General features: G+C 42.6%; 1 protein-coding gene across 1 annotated transcript in view; it reads right to left on the bottom strand.

Annotated features, from left to right (window-relative positions):
• The window catches only part of USH2A (usherin), a 784926-nt gene that overhangs the window by 413863 nt on the left and 353939 nt on the right, over positions 1 to 17124 (bottom strand). Inside the window, exon 32 of the mRNA XM_053283338.1 lies at positions 454 to 613. Within this exon, the coding sequence (XP_053139313.1) occupies positions 454 to 613 (160 nt within the window). The remainder of the gene's footprint in view (positions 1 to 453; positions 614 to 17124) is intronic.

Below are 17124 nucleotides of genomic sequence, written 5' to 3'. Positions count from 1 at the left end.
GTCCTCCAGATGTTGCTGAACTACAACTCCCATCATCACCAGTCACAACAAATTATAGCTGGGGGTGATGGGAGTTGTAATCCAGCAGCAGCTGGAGTACCACAAGTTTTGAACCCCTAGTGTAGACAATACCGTATGTACCCAAATTGAAGATGACTCTGAATTTAAGACACCCCCCTTAAAAAGCAGAGGTTAAATACAAATTATGCATGCATTTACTCAAAAGGAACAGGGCTCTGAATTTAAGACGACCTCCCAATTTCTAATATCAAAAACTTGAAAAAACCTAGTCTTGGATTCAGGTAAATACAGTATGGATCTTACATGGTATAAGGCAACTCCCTGTATAGGGTGGTCTGCAAGTTGACCTTGCCTGATTACTAAAAGGAGAGCTACCCTAGTAGACAAGACTATCCCACCAGATACTGGAGAAAGAGCAAGTCTGTACTTAACTGTGCGTATATGGTCCTCGAATCCAAAACAGTGAGATCTGGTGCATCTACATGAGCTGGTGGCAGCTGTGCTGTAAACAAAGTGACCCGGGAACTGTTCGTACAGCCAGCAATTGTGCAGGCAGTGATGAGAAACTGGTATCCTGTAAAAACTCTTAAATCTACAAAAAGAAGAAACAGGTAGTTGCTTAGAACAGCATTCAATTTTTCCACTTGGATTTAATAAGAGATTGGATTAAAAGAAACAGAAGGGAAAACATTATCTGCCACATATGTGTGCATTTAAAAAAATGTTAGGAGACTGTAAACACTGTTAACATGAACACTGATCTTATTTTGTGCTATGGATCTTCTTGTAAAATACAGTCACTAAAGTATAGTGAAAAATGTAATATAGCCAGAATGGCACATGCATTAATCTGTTTCTTATGACTGCATGTATAAAATATACCACACACAAAGAGTCATAATACTTACTGTTTTCAAAGGATTGTCATTATTTTTGCTTAGGAAAATGTGGTACATATTTTAATATTGCACATTACTAATACGAGATGTACCAAGATCTAGAAAATGATGCCCATTAATAAGCGCTCAGTGGTCCCCAAGAGGCACACTATGTTGTGCTATGTCCACTGGGGGAAAAATAGCAGCAGCATACTGGAAGAGAGGGATTGACCTGCTTGAGTCTTTAACATCTTATCCTGGAGATGGGCATGAGGGTTGGGGAGCTGCAACTTTTTATGTAAGTCCCACTTGTCTTTCTTTGATGTCAACCTGTGCCATGGGATCAGGCTGCTCAACTCTAGCACTCCTGCAGATGTTAGCCTATAACACCTATAATCCCTTATTGGCCACTATGGCTGGGGATTACAGGAGTTGTAGTCAAAAAACAGCTGGAGGGCCAAAACTGAATAGCCCTGTACCTAGTCCACCTCCCTGTCATGGCTCAAGTCTGTTTTCAGGGAGAGGGCACATACACAACCCATTCTCGAAAACAACAGTAGTATGCCTCTTCACTTATAGGAGTGACTTGAAGAGGACCTCTCACGTCTTTCAAATGTAGCATGACAAGCTCAAGAATGGGAGAGAAAGAATTAGCTAGCATAGAAGACCTCAATGCTGCATTGCTACTACTGATGAACTACAGAAACCACACATTTCAATCAAACCAGCATCAATTACTTGCCACATCTGATCTGATTTGTACTTCTTGTCTGAAATTGACCTATTGAAGTGCTTCATAATGGATCAATTGCTTCAACAGATGCAGGTAGGAACATAAATGTAAATCCTGGGCACTCCCCTAAAACTCTAAGGTTACTGTTTGTCAAGCCTTCCTGATTACAGCATCTTGTTATCCATTTGCTTGATTGGATTATTTGCATAAAAGCAAATGTAGGCAGTTGTGGACATGAAAAACAGATCACTCTAAGATGCATTAGAAATGGATCCACAAGAATTATCTAGAGATGCGTTACAAGGAAATGCATCCCAGTATATGGAAACCTCACCGATTAATGCCAAAGAAACTATAATTTACAATACAGATCATGAATTATATGCTATTTTACAATTGATTATTTCATGCTGTTGTTGGAGGAATTTCATTGATCTCAATTTACAAAATGAACCAATAAGCAGGGAATGATTTTCTTTTAACTCTTCACAGAAATTGAATGTTTTTATCACATTATTACTCACCCTCACATTAGTAAATTAAAAGTCAATCATTGCCCTTTTTAATTTGTAAAATGTTATATGTCTTATTGACATTATAATGCAGCATCTTTACATTGTTTGTAATGGCATGTCTGTGCTGATTATTCTATACATTTGAAAGGCTTTGTCTTACACTTCTTTTGCTGCTTACCCATGTTTTTCATGTTGTTTTCACATTTTCTGTCCTACCTTCCCAAATAGTTCAAGGTGGCTTTGAAAATACATGGCTGACATCCAGACTAATGAAGTGCACATGCAGCATGCTGTGTTCCAGACTAAAGCAGCACAACTGTGTGCATGTGTGCATGTAATTTTCAGCTCTCTCTCCTTTGAAGCACTCTGTGCCCAAAACTCAGTCATTAAAACCAAATAACACTAGAATCTATGGAAACAGCACAGTGCTGCAGCAAGAAAAATGGGGACACACACAGAAGGTTATAATATGGGTGGTCAAGCTCTGTATCACATATTAGATTTACTGATTGCCAATAGATTTAGGGCTGACAAAAGGAAATATATTTCCACACAACACATAATTAACCTATGGAATTCTATGCCACAAGATGTGTTGATAGCCACCAGCCTGGGTGGCTTTAAGAAGGGCTTAGATAAATTCATGGAGGATAAGTCTATCAATAGGTATTATTCTGAGGGCTATAGGCCACCTCCAGCCTCAGAGGTTAATACCAGTTGAAGGGGATCAACAGTGGGAGAAAGGGCATGCTTCAGCTCTTGCCTGTGGGCTTCCCAGAGGCATCTGGTGGGCTGCTTGTGAAACAGGATGCTGGCTGTTTGGGGCCACTTTTGGGGAGGGCTTGCCCCCTCCCCGCCCACCTCTGGAGCCACCCTTGAGAACAGTAGCACTAAAACACATCCAATGAATCCCCCTCCAATTGGTAAATAAAACTAAATCACTAAAAGCTTTGCTGAAGAGAGAACTGAAAAGCAGTCAGGTGGCTTGGCAAATCTCTCTACGGAAGGTATTCCCAAGCTGTAGCACCACCAGTAACAAAAACCCTGTCCCTTGTAGCCACCAAACACCACTGAGAGTGGCACGGGGACAAGGCCTCCAAGCCCAATTCTAAGGCCCCGACATACTTTTATGGAGGAAGTTAATCCTTCACAGTGGTGTATGGAGGGCTCTCATGGGCAGCCCCACCCCCACCTGGCAGTGGTGCACTCCCTGTCCTGTCAGCGGCACATTCCCTCTCCTGGTGGTGGGAGCAGCAGCAGCAGCAGCAGCCTTCCCCTACCAGTGATGGTGTGCTCCTGCCAACCACACGCCACGCCATTGGGGATGGGCAGAAAGCAGCACTGGGATGGGCAGGAAGCAGCGCTGGGCTGCAGGAGTGTGCCGCTGGGGCTGGGAAGCATGCATGGGAAGAAGGAGAACAGTAGCAGTGTGGCAGCCCCAGGAGTGGCTGGCCAGCAGCTGAGGGGAGGCAAGCGAAGTAGCCTCAGAGAGGAGTGAGGCGGCCCCAGACACAGGAGGGTGCAAGTTCTTGGAACCCATGCACTCTATTGTAGCTCCGCCCCTGGCCCTTCAGAAAGGCAGATCCCAGACAGTGGGGGGCTTTAAGGACTTTAATTGGCCTTGGAAATGAGCTGGCAAGTAATGCAATGTTTGAGGTAAATAATTCAAACATAATGACAAAAGGGGGCTCGTTCCTTCTGGAAAGGGGTACCTCAGGTCCTGTTTTTAGGCAATTGGTTACTCTGAGGTAACTGACAGTGAACTAAAATCGCTGATAAAATTATATAACCTAAAGATGCTGTGGTGAGTACTAACAGTAAGTGGTACTCTTGACTAGTTTTACATCTTCCCCATCTCCATAAGAATTAGGAGCTTTGCTATAGGCTCTCTTAACTTCTTTTTAAACACATATTTATTAAAACAATGTGAGGTCATACACACAATCAAAAACTGTGTTCTACCCGGGTTTGAGAGCTGTGTGTATTCCCAATTTTCGGTTATGTGAAAGCAAGGTAAGAGGAACACCTGGTGATTATGTGGAACCAAGGATGAGGAAAAGCTACCCAGGTTTTTCTCTTACTTTGCTTCCACACAAACAAAAATTGGGAGCACACAGCTCCCAAACTCGGGCAGAACACAGTTTTTGACTGTGTGAATGACCTCAGTGACCCTTCAAAATAAAACAACATCTACAACCAGAAAAAGAGAAAAAATACAGTGTTCTCTATTGTGCTTTCCAAAAGAAAAGCCTTTATGTATAAAATAAGTGCTTAATGTGCAAAAGCAGAAGTGCATACGCTGCTGGAGAGTAGCCTTGTCTTCTAATTCCAAAAGGGTGAAATCAGTCTGTGGCCATTTTCGAATGTATCTGCTAGGCATTCTCCTGAACAGCCTACTGAAAAACAGTCCAGACTCACAGATGTTCTATGCTGAAATAGTGGTGCATTCAGTAGCGAAATCTTGGATAAACTTATTTCCAGCCAAAGCTTAAAAATTAATAAAATTCTTACAATTAAAATGTGTCAGATGACACAATCATAGTTTTCACTGTTGCAATTTTAAAGTTAAGCTAAGTTGAGAAATAATTAATTGATGACTGAGGCACATATTCCAATCTCTGTTGTGCTGAGGTAACAGAGGTAACAGAGCTAACAGAGACGTGGTTACATCCATGTAAATATCTATCTACATGAGGTTCATCTATTGGCTTCAACTGTTAGCCCTATTTTTCAGTATTAAATCTGAATTTCCTTGCATGGCTGGTTTAAATGAGGTCATTACATTCCCATCCCCAGCTTAATGAATATTTCCTTGCTTTCTCATTTCAATTAGAGAAGAGTCAAAGACACTGGTCCCAATCCTGGTCTTATTTGCCAGCATATAAACAAAGAGCAACTTTGCTAAAATATAAAGGATATCTATAATATGAAGCAGTCAATTCAGCTTTACAGCTAAGTATTAAAAATCCTGTTAGAGGGACAACCATTTTGGACAATTATTTTGCAATTCTGTTACATCAGGTTTATGCCACAATAAATGGGAAACTGCTGTACTAAATCAAGAACTAATTGTTGCAAATCTGATTCTCACATCCTAGGCTCACTTGGAAGCATATCTAGTTGATTCAGGCAACCTGACAAATCAGATCCTATGGGACAGCTACTGGCCAACGCCAAATTTAGGATAGCTTTGAGTCTCTGATCAAACATGCATAAACTTCATAAGTGATTAAACTTAAAACATGAGACAAATGTGAGATTATGCCAGGGAATAATCGGAATTTTGAAAGCTTTCTACACCACAATATTTTAGTTTTAGTATGGCATCTAAGTACAAAGTACACTTGCATCCCATAAAGTGTGAAGGGTAAGGATTCAAATAAAATTTGGCACATATCCTTTCAAAACACTCAAGAGAACTGATTGTTTCCATTCATTGTTTCACCCTCTTTTTAAGGGGTACATGAGAAATGTTACATTCCCCTCCACACCTGATTTTACATACTCTTCGACACCATAATTTGTGCTGAGATGTTGCTCTTTCAGTATTAAACAGTGGCTGACATCCTAACTGATGAAGCACTTGTGGAAGGATGCCATGTTAGTGCAAAGCTGTTGTGTTAGCTACTTGCACTAAGTCTAGAGCTTCCATTCCAGATTAGTGTTGTGCAGCCCTAATGAGTGCATGCCTTTTTGTGCAAGGGCACAATAGCACAATCCCAAAAATCCTTGCTTTTTGTGCAATTATGTTATCTTCTTGTTTTAGCCCAACTTTGTTGTGCAAGCATTTCTCTAGGATGCCAGCCAATAAGGTCGTTCACACAACCTTTACATGGGGCGGGAGAGGAAGGCAGGGTTGACCCTTCAGATGATCTTCCTTCTTTTGTGGGATACATGGATTGCTCACCCATACAAGCCGTGCTGTTTCTGGCAGCATTGCATTCTGGAGGCCAGGTAAACTTACCCTGGCCACCAGATATACCTCAATGCACCGCACAAGGAGCACAAGCTGGGTGCTCTATAGACATACACACCACCAGGAACCCAGGGGCACACTCACATCATTTTACCAGGGTAAAAGCCTGGTGGGAAACCCTGGGCTACCTGGCAGGACAGTGCCAAAACTGGCCTTGATCCCGGTGCTTGATCCCTACCCAGGTAGGGATGCACACGCCTGGGTAGGTCTGCTAGCTTGTGTGAATAGCCTTATTATATAGATCCTTCGAGTTGCATCTTCTCCCTTGAAAGACTGGCCCCTGAATCCCAGAATAGTGTAGTTACTCAGTGGAAGCACTCTAACATCTATTAAAAGACATTCTCATCCTAATTATTACTTTGCACGTTCTAGTGATAAATTTGGGCACTGAAAATAGGTTCTTGGCCAGCTTTGGCTCTCCTGTGTACTACAGAGAGTAAATTAGAAGTGAGTGACAGAACAAAGGATGATGGGGCTGTAATGCAATCTATCATACTCGCTGCTGTAGTACTAGGCAGAAATCAACAACAGTCGAGGACTCCATTTGAATGCATGTTTGCAAAAATGCTCCTTTCACATTCTTAAAAAAAAAAATTTTTAAAACCCTGTTTTACCTGTTCCTTGATGTATTTCATTACTTTACCATGCCCAGCAACACCAGCTACATAACCCAATAGCACAACAGCTGCAAATCAGATGAGAAGTACAAAATTGAAAGTAACTAAATAAAAGTAATTGGGGTGATGGAAGGCAAACGCAGACAAAACGAATCAACAGGTAGGCACTTTTTATTGCTATCTATGTACAGAAAATACTTAATGGGATTTAGTATTCATAGTCATTCATACTTCTCTTATTCACAGAGTATACTGGAGACATAATAATAATAATAATAATTATTATTATTATTATTATTATTACATTTATATCCCGCTCTTCCTCCAAGGAACCCAGAGCGGTGTACTACATACTTGAGTTTCTCTTTCACAACAACCCTGTGAAGTAGGCTAGGCTGAGAGAGAAGTGACTGGCCCAGAGTCACCCAGCTAGTTTCATGGCTAAATGGGGATTTGAACTCGGGTCTCCCTGGTCCTAGTCCAGCACTCTAACCACTACACCGCGCTGGCTCTCAACTAAACGATAATAATTTTCAGACACTACAGATAACAGACAAGAAGCAGAACTAACAACAAAATGGGCCACTTTTGCTGCCTCCCAGACCTGAACCTGAGCATTGTATAGCTATATAGTCAGGGAAGGTGGTTCTGGAGAGTTGAAAAAGGAAACGGTGTCCTTTTGTCTTTCCTCCTGAAACATTCCTGTATTGTGCACCAGTGAGGTTTTTAACAACTTATTTCCCTAACGCCAATCCCCCTTTCTTCAGGTTATTTGCTGGTATCTGTTAAAGGGGAGGGGTGTTGCACAATGTTGCAGGCTCATTCCTACTTTTCCCCAACCTTCATTTTGCACCAAAGAAGATTATGAATGAACAAAGATGCACCAAAGATGATGAATGAACATCTTTGTGGGAGGGAGGGAGAAAAATTTCTCTCTGTTTCTCTCTCTACTCCATGCATAATTTTATACATCGATATCATCAGGAGCGGAGCCAGGCTGGTAGCGGCCCATGTGCGGCCACTGCCACAACCCCCTGACCCCGCCCCCCGCATCTGATGACAGTCACGCCCAGCTAGCCATGCCCCCGCATCTGACGTCAGACGCTGGGGCGTGGTCTCCCTTCCAAATGGGGCTGCACAACCCCATTTGGAAAGGAGATTGGCCCTTTAAGGCAGGGAGAGTCGTTCCGGCCCACATTGCTCAAAGCAGCATGGGCCGATCTCTCTCCTAAACAGGGCCTCGCGGCCCCATTTGGGAGGGAGACCGAACAGCCCCACTGTGTTGGCAGCGGGAACAGGAGTGGCTCTCCCTGCCTTTAAGGCAGGAAGAGTTGCTCTGGCTGTGCTGCCAACGCAGCACGGGCTGATTTTGGCTCCAAACGCAGCCACACGGGGGGGGGCATCTCTGGGGCGGCACTCATGGCCCCTAACTGGGCATGGCCCGGGTTATTTGAACCCCTTCCACCCAATGGTGGCTCTGCCCCTGTCTATCATGTCTCCCCATAGTCACCTCTTTTCTAAACTAAAAAGCCCCAGATGCTGTAGCCTGGCCTCATAAGGAAAGGGCTCCAGGCCCTTATCATCTTGGTTGCCCTCTTCTGCACCTTTTCTAGTTCTACAATGTCCTTCTTGCGATACAGTGACCAGAGCTGCACGCAGTAGTCCAAATGTTGCCCCACCATAGATTTGTATAAGAGCATGACAATGTTAGAATTTTTATTTTCAATCCCCTTCCTAATGATTCCTAGCATGGAATTTCCCTTTTTCACAGCTGCCATGCACTGAGTCAACACTTTCAACGAGCTGTCCACCATGACCCGAAGATCTCTCTCTTGGTCAGTCACTGACAGCTTAGACCTCATCAGTGTATATATGTAAAGTTGGGTTTTTTTGTCCCAATATGCATCACTTTACACTTGCTCACATTGAACCGCATTTGCCATTTTGTTGCCCACTCCCCCAGTTTGGAGAGATCCTTTGGGAGCTCCTCACAGTCTGTTTTGGATTTCACTACCACAAATAGTTTAGTATTACTTGCAAATTTGGCCACTTCGCTGTTTACCCTAACTTTGCTGTTTATCCCAACTTACCCCAACAATTTATGAACAAGTTAAAAAGCATTTATGAACAAGTTAAAGAGTCTTGGGGGACCCCACTTCTTTCTTCTCTCTATTGTGAAAACTGTCAATTTATTCCTACCCTCTGTTTCCTGTCCTTCAACCAGTTACCAATCCACACATGAACCTGTCCCTTTATGCCATGATTGCTACATTTACTCAAGAGCCCTTGATGGGGAACTTTGTCAAATGTTTTTTGGAAGTCAAGTATACTGTGTCAACTGGATCACCTTTATCCACATGCCTGTTGACACTCTCAAAGATCTCCAAAAGATTAGTGAGGCAAAACTTGCCCTTGCAGAAGATGCTGGTTTTCCTTCATCGAGGCCTGTTCTTCTATATGTTTATCAATATTGTCCTCAAATACGTTTTCCATCAATTTACCCAGCACAGAAGTTAATCTACCCAGCCTGTAATTTCCCAGATCCCTCTTGGATCCCTTTCTGAAAATGAGAGTTACATTAGCTACTTTCTAGTCCTCTGGTACAGAGCCTGATTGCAGGGACAAGTTACATATGTTTGCTAGGAAATCAGCAATTTTACTTTTGAATGCCTACAGAACTCTTGGGTAGATGCCATCTGGCCCTGGTGATTTGTTAAGTTATATTTTTTCAAGACAGCCTCTCTTATTACCTTAAATTGGCCCAGTTCTTCAGCCTCCAGGCCTAAGAAGCTCAGTTTCAGAGTGGGCATATGGTCAGTATGCTCCGCTGTGAAGACAGATGCAAAGAACTCATTCAGCTTCTCTGCAATCTCCTTATCCTCCTTAATAATCCCTTTCATGCCCTCAGTATGCATGATAAAGAGGGAAACCCATGACACATAGTTGCCAGTCCAGAAATTCAGTAAAATTCCTTGCTGGCTACATCAACCCTGTCAATCTACATCACTGTGGGGGTGCAGAGCATGATTGATGGTCATGATTTTCCTGGTCTTACGATCTAGCATCTCTAGCTCTACCTGGGTCCAGTCTATTATTCCTGCAGTGTATCTAATGATGGGTATAGCCCAGGTGTTTATGGCTTGTATGGTGTTCCCACCATTGAGTTTGGACTTGAGGATTTTTCTAACTCTCCTGATGTATTCACTTCCAATTTTTCTTTTAACTTCAGTGTGTGTGATGTTATCAGCCTGGAGAATGCCCAAGTATTTGTAATGTTCTTTCTCTTCCAAGCTCTTGATGTTGTTTCCATTGAGCAGTTCGATTCCTTCTGTTTTTATTTTTCCTCTATTCATTATTAATACGGCACACTTATCTAGTCCAAACTCCATTGCTATATCGCTACTGAATATGCGGACAATGTTTAGCAGTGATTCGATTTCTGATTCTGACTTTCCATACAACTTCAAATAGTCCATGTAGAACAGATGGTTTATTTTACTTGATGTTTTAGATCTTTGGTATCCGAGGCCTGTTTTGTATAGTATTTGTGAAAGTGGAGTCATGGTGATTACAGAGGGGGGTAGTGAGTCACCTTGGAAAATACTTTTTCTGATGCTAACCTGTCCAAGTGTCTCGCCATTGATTGTTAACTGTGTACTCCTCATGCTCATTGCGTTTTAAAATAAATATCTGAGTGTTTTTGCTGACACCAGTTGTTCCTAAAGATTTTAGTATCCATGTATGAGGCAATAAGTTGAAGGCCCTCTTAGAGTCAATCCATGCAACACTTCGATTTGTTTTTCTTCCTTTGCAATCTAATAATAATAATAATAATAATAATAATAATAATAATAATAATAAACAAATGGTTAAGATATGTTGTGTACATTATTTCAAGATGAATACTTATTTTCTATTGACTTTCTTTTGTGACACCTCCTGTGCATCCCACCTGTGAGCTGGTGAGAGCAAGTTTAATTTATCATTAGCCGTTTATATGCCCTTTAATTGGAATCAATGTGCTAGCCTAGGCAAATTGTCTATGTAGATTCCCCTGAAATAGCTGCATACTTTAAATGGCATGATAAGCTTGTTCAAAGGAGGCAGACAATTTACATTCTACTGGTGTGCTATAAATAAATAATAAGAACAGATTAGAATTATGCATTTACGCCTACTAGTGAGTGTGAGATGCATAATTCACAAGTGGTGGACCCTTAAGAGACTTCTGAATTCCCCAGTCTCAGGCATGCAGATCAAGGTATATTTTTCAATTCCCTCTGTCCCATGCTTCCATTATTTTCCTAGCTATCCTGTGTCCCAAGCTAGGAGCTTCCCAATTACTTTTTACCCATTAAAGCTGCATGTTAGAACAGCCTCTTCTTCCAATCTTTCAGTATTTCTTTGCAACAACTATATTAGACAGTCCAAGAATGTAATGCTGAAACAACTAAAGTGTGAGAAACAAACCTAGTCCATATAAAAATAGGGGGAATGATACATATGTAAAAGAAACAGAATTTATATTTATTTATTTCTCTTAGTCACCTTTTGCTAGGCAGCTTTTGCATGAGTTCATTATTGGCATGACAGTGCTATTTGATTCAAACAGAGATATCACACCATGTCTCCTGACACCAACTGCTTATCCATGCTCTGCTTCCTCTGCTTCTATAGGAAGCCTCAAGTTTCCTAAAGAGAACTGGTAGAGGCTGTCTGGTAACACCTAATGTGGTGTTAGAAACAATCTGGGCAGGTGCAGATCCCTGCCCCACAACCATTTGAGAGGTTTTCCTGTCATTTGACCAAGGTTCCTCCAGCAAACCTAATAACCCATATTTTCAATCCCCAAATATATTCTTCTCCTCTCATATTTTTTTTCCTCTTCTCCCAAAATATTGTGAGGAGTTGCTACTCAAGCTTGCCTTCTGTTTGTATCTCTGATCCTTAGTGCCTCTATCTTTCTTTTTAAATATTAAAATAGCAACTACAGGTGGGCCCAGTTCAGATCTGAGCCAGGAAGCACAGGAATGGAGGTATGTAACCACTTCCCTTCACACCGCAGTCATGATGAAAATCACTCCCACAAGCTGCTATTAGCCTCAAGAGAGAAATTCGCATTGGTGTCAAATAGAGCTTCCCTGACAGGCAATTTCTGGGGGGAGGCTCACAATTTTCACTGGGACTGCAGTGAAAGGGGAAAGTGTTAAAATAAATATAATAATCAATGAATCCATCCATCATCATCATCATCATTTTTATTTGTTAGCTGCCCCTTAACAAATTGTTCTCTGGGCGGCTCACAACACAGCATTAAAACAGCAAGAAAATACATATAGAATATAAAACCGGTATATTTATGCAAATATGCATTAGCAGAAACATTTCAACATGCAACTTTACATATTCCCATCCCACATATTTCTTTCCCCACTTTGTCTCTAAAGCAGAGGCCACGCTCAGCTGTCTGGCACAGGTCACAGTCATGCTCGGCCACCTGGTGCAGTGCGGGATGGTGGTGTAGCGCTGTGAGACCTAGCAATGCGGCACAGTGCGGCCTGGCAGTGCAGTTAGTGACCCCACCACCCGGGACAGACTAAAGAGGATTTGGGGGCCCCCAGGGGGTGCGGAGGCCCTGGACTTCAGACCAGAAGTCCAGGGGTAAGAGCATCTCTGAAAACACATCGAGGTTATTCTCACAAAGGCAGAAAACCGGGCTAAAGAAGCCCAGCCCAGTTTTTCCCCATCACGAGAACCACCAGGCTTGCGGGTGAGCCTGAGGGTTCTCTGGGGGCTAGCCCGCCAAAGTAGCCCTCCTCTTAAATGAGGTTAGCGGAGCATGCTCTCCACTAACCTCATTTTTATGATTGTGAGTCGCCATGGCACAGCTCCACATCGCAGTGACTTGCGAGGATACTCCCTCCGGGAGGCTGAAACAAGCTTCCCAATCTCGGGGGGTCTCCCCAGGATGCCCTGTGCACTTGCATGGGGCATCCTGGGACTTTCGGGGGCCAGGTGACCCCCAATCCCTGCAGCCCCTACCAGATCCCTGACGGAGCCAGTAATCGTGTGGGCGGTTGATCCGGCCATCCAGGGCTAGGTGTTTGATTGTGTGCAGGGAGAGCAGGCTAAGCCCCCTCTCCCTGCAGAAGCCCTGCAGGCTCTCCACACTGCTCGTGTCGAGAGCCTCATCAAATCACAAAATACAAAATACAGTACAAAACAATCTGAAAACTTATTTTTTAAAGTCAGTTTTAAAAACCAAACTTAAAAGGCCAAAGTGAATAGAAAGGTCTTTATCTAGTGACGTCTAAAAGGAGAAAGTGATGGTGCGAGGCCACCCCCACCCATGTGAAGCACAGAGCTGATACATACTGGTAGATCCTAACAGCTGCTATTTTAATGTTTAAATGAGATGGAAATGCTATAAGCCCCTTTTCCATTTATAAAAACTTTTCAAAGTGGCTTATAATTAAAAACAAAATATAAAAAGAATAAAAAGAATAAAAAAAGATCAGATCATAAATCATAGTGCATCATATTAGAGGATACAACTGAGACATAAATAATTCAGCACAGGCCAAATGCATGATGGAAGAGGAAGGAACAACAGTATATCGGAAAACCAGCCACAGGGGGCCACAGCACACTTCCAATAGGAGCGACCCACTACATCACTGCCTTTATTGAGAAGGCCCTGCCATGTCAGCCACGCTTTTGACAATGCCAAAATCACAGAATTGTGATTATTAATGTATACAATTCATGTGTACTCTAAAGAGGCAACCCTTGGGAATGCCACTTTAAAGAAATAGGTTTATTGTAATTTCACTGAATTTTGCTCACTGGAGTCCATTACTGGGATTTCCCCTTGCTCATGAGCAAATGCATCTGATCATGTCTTGATACTAGCTATCAACACTTTACTCCTCAGCATTCCTTTACACAACTTTTTCCAGCTCAGGTAAAAACCTATCTCTAAGAAAGCTCTCATATGACTAATGTGCTGGTAGACTTTTTCACCTTTTCATTTTTTCCTCAATGCACTTTATTCTGCTTTGAGTATTGTTCAGCTGCCATTCCCTGTTTGTTATATTTGCATATAAATTTAAACAGAAAGACTTCAATTATGCATTGATTCACATTCCGAGTGCAACTTAACACTACAAGGAAAAATGATTGTGTGACGTTGGAACAATGATATTAACTCCTACCAACAACACAACAGGAGTCCAAAACATTTCAGCTGACAGAAGGGAAAACATCATTGTACCTTAATGTTTAAAGAGAATTATATGTATCCCAATTATCCAACCAGGCTAAATATCTGATGCATGGTATGATCTGGCTTATTCTATGCATCTAATTAAACCCATTTGGGGGAAAGAGTTTTAATAGTGTAGAACATTCTGGTGTGGAAAATAATGGCTTTCTGTGTTGAATTTACAGAGTAATTCATTGTTTGATCAAAAATGATTACTCATCAGTATTTGCATCCTAATAATTAAAAATGAAATTTAATGCATATATTTAGAAGTTGGTGATGAATTTGTTTACGCTTAAAAAAAAAGCTCTACATGCAAGTGAGAAGGCAAGAATCAAAATTGCACAAATATTAATATTAAGCATTTATATAGTGCTTTAATGTTTGTTTATATAGTGCTTTAGTGTTTGTAAAAGTAATGAGAACATATCCTGCTGGATCAGAACCACCCTACTGGACCAGGCCAAGGCCTAGCTAGTCTAGCAGCCTATTTTCTGCAGTGGCCCAATAGATGCCACTTGGAAGCCCACAAGCCAGACATGAAGTCATAAGGTGAAGGGGAGGGAGGGAGAAAAAAGGCAAAAACCATAAAGGCAATCACCCCAAAACCCCAACAACCCAACTTCACATACACACTGATGGGTCTGACCAGGACCCCTGTCAGTGACAAACCAGGAGAAATATCTTGGGTCAGGGTAGACAGCTCCTTGAAAGTGTTGATTCAGTGTGTGGCGGCTGTAAAAAAGGGAAATTCCATGGTTGGGATCATTTGGAAGGGGTTGGATGGCTTTAAAGGGGGCTTAGAAAAATTCATGGAGGAGAGGTCTATCAATGGCTACTAGTCTGGTGACTATAGGCCACCTCCAGCCTCAGGCAAGATGTCCCTAAATACCAGTTGCAGGGGAGCAACAGCAGGAGAGGGTGTATGCCCTCACCTCTTACCTGTGGGCTTCTCAGAGACATCTGGTGGGCCATTGTGTGAATCAGGATGCTAGACTAGATGGGCCTTGGGCCTGATCCAGCAGAGCTGTTCTTATGTTCTAATGAGACCTCAGACCAGACCGGAGGACTGGGACTGGACGGTACTGTGTGGGAAGGAATAGCTTAAGTCTTCCCCCACACACATTTTTTCTAAAGCTGTTTGCCCTGGAGGAAGACAGATAAGGCAAGAAACATCTTTCCTACCAGAGCAAAAGTCGGGGCAGGGGGAGGCAAATTCCATAAGGAAAAATGAATGGAGGTAAAAGGTTCCCACACACACACACCCCCAAACAAATAGCATAAAGGATCTGAAGTGAAGAATCCAGAAAGCAAACTGACAGATCCACTAATGTGACAAAATGGGGCGGGGGGATATATAAATATAAACTATAGTGAAAACTGAATAATCATCTAAACTTGGTAGTATTTATATATTTAATCCTCATAGACGTGCCTGATGTTGAAGAGTGCATCCCAGCACTCAGCTGATTGGCTGAGCCGTGGAGGCATCAGATTGGCTGGGCACCAGCAGTCGGCACCACTCACGAGAGAAGTGGGCCATTTGGGGAAGCTGGTGGCAAGGTGGCTGGGCGCTTAGGGAAGCGTGCAGCTGGGGAACCGGGTGGGCGGCTGGCAGTGGAGGCTAGGCTGAGAGGGGAAGGGGCAGTGGGGCAAAGGGGCAAAGCCCCAGCGCCCGTTGAAGGAGGCCGGGTCAGGAGGGGAATGGGGATGGAGGGCAAGAAGTGAGACTGGGTCAGGAGGCGAAGGGAGGGAGGGCAGGAAGAGAGACTGGGGAAGGAGGCGGGGGGAGTGTAGAAGAAACAACCAACCAACTGAATTCTCCCAACTAAACCCCTAAACCCCTAAAAGTAAGTAAACAACCGCACAGATGCTCTGTGCAGGATCAGCTAGTATATAATTAAATTATGTAAGGCAAATCTGCTGGCAAAATGTAAAATGCATCCAACAACAAATTATGGAAGAACAGTCTTGTAGACATGTAAGATTCAATGCCCAACTTGTATAGTGTTCTTATAGAATGTTAAAATGCTTTTTGGACACCCCCATCACATACACACCATGTCATGGTCCCCATGCTGACTGGTGTCCTCACAGCTATTTGGAAAAAAGAAAAGACTAAAATGCAATGGCACATTTGCAGTATTACCATGCCTAGTTTTGACCCTGAGGAACAGAGTGTAAGGCAATAGCTTGCTTCCAGTATTTTAAAGACTTGTTGTTCTAATAAAAGACTATGGCTGGCATCCAGAGAAGCCTTCCGGTAGTACTCCAGGGAGAGTTGCTGGCATGAAGGAGAGCTCCCCCACTACTGCTCCAGCCACGTAGCTTCAGACATGCAGTGGGGGGTGGAGGGAAGCCAATGTGGATGATTCTCTCTGTGTCACCCAGAAATATGTATGTGACTGCTGACAAACCTCAGGGACACATTTCCAAGTGAAACAGGACACTCCTGGAGCCACAGCAAACTGTGAACATTTGCTCCCCACTGATGTGCACCTGAGGCTGCCAAGTCCCAGTACAGCCAGGAAACCACACCCTCACACCAGTGCGTCTTCCTGGATTGCTACCAGTAGGGTGCTCTGAATGTCAGCCTATGTCCCTAATCCAGCACACTGTTAACTGTACACAAGTCTATTGAAACCAATGGGCCAAAAAGCACAACTCCTCTTTGAATTGTGGTCTCATTTATTCTGTAGTTCAGAATTATCATAAAAAGATAATGTATTTCATAGATTAATCAGGCCATGCTTTTTTAGCTATAGGGTCCACAGTAATACATTCTAATCAGGGTGAAAATCTGCTTTTTCTGTAGCTCACTCTTTTTTCCACTGACATCTGCAGACCTTGTGTCACGAAGTACTTTACTCGGATAATTAAATAATAACACTATTCCTAAATTATGAATCCAGATGTTTATTTACATGCCATCATATACATTTGCTAGGAATAGCATAAAATAAAATCAATACCAGCAGGCTGAAGTTGCATTTACACTCTGCATCTGCAATAATGGAGTTTAGTATTTGCAGTAATGCCATCATTGGAACAGTAATGAACTCCCTTTCCCCATCTCCTTCACAATAAGCATCTTAAAAGATTAAGTTTATGCCTTACTTA

This window comes from Hemicordylus capensis, chromosome 1 (genome assembly GCF_027244095.1).
Source record: "Hemicordylus capensis ecotype Gifberg chromosome 1, rHemCap1.1.pri, whole genome shotgun sequence".
Lineage (NCBI taxonomy): Eukaryota > Metazoa > Chordata > Lepidosauria > Squamata > Cordylidae > Hemicordylus > Hemicordylus capensis.
This window is presented reverse-complemented; position numbering and strand designations above follow the sequence as displayed.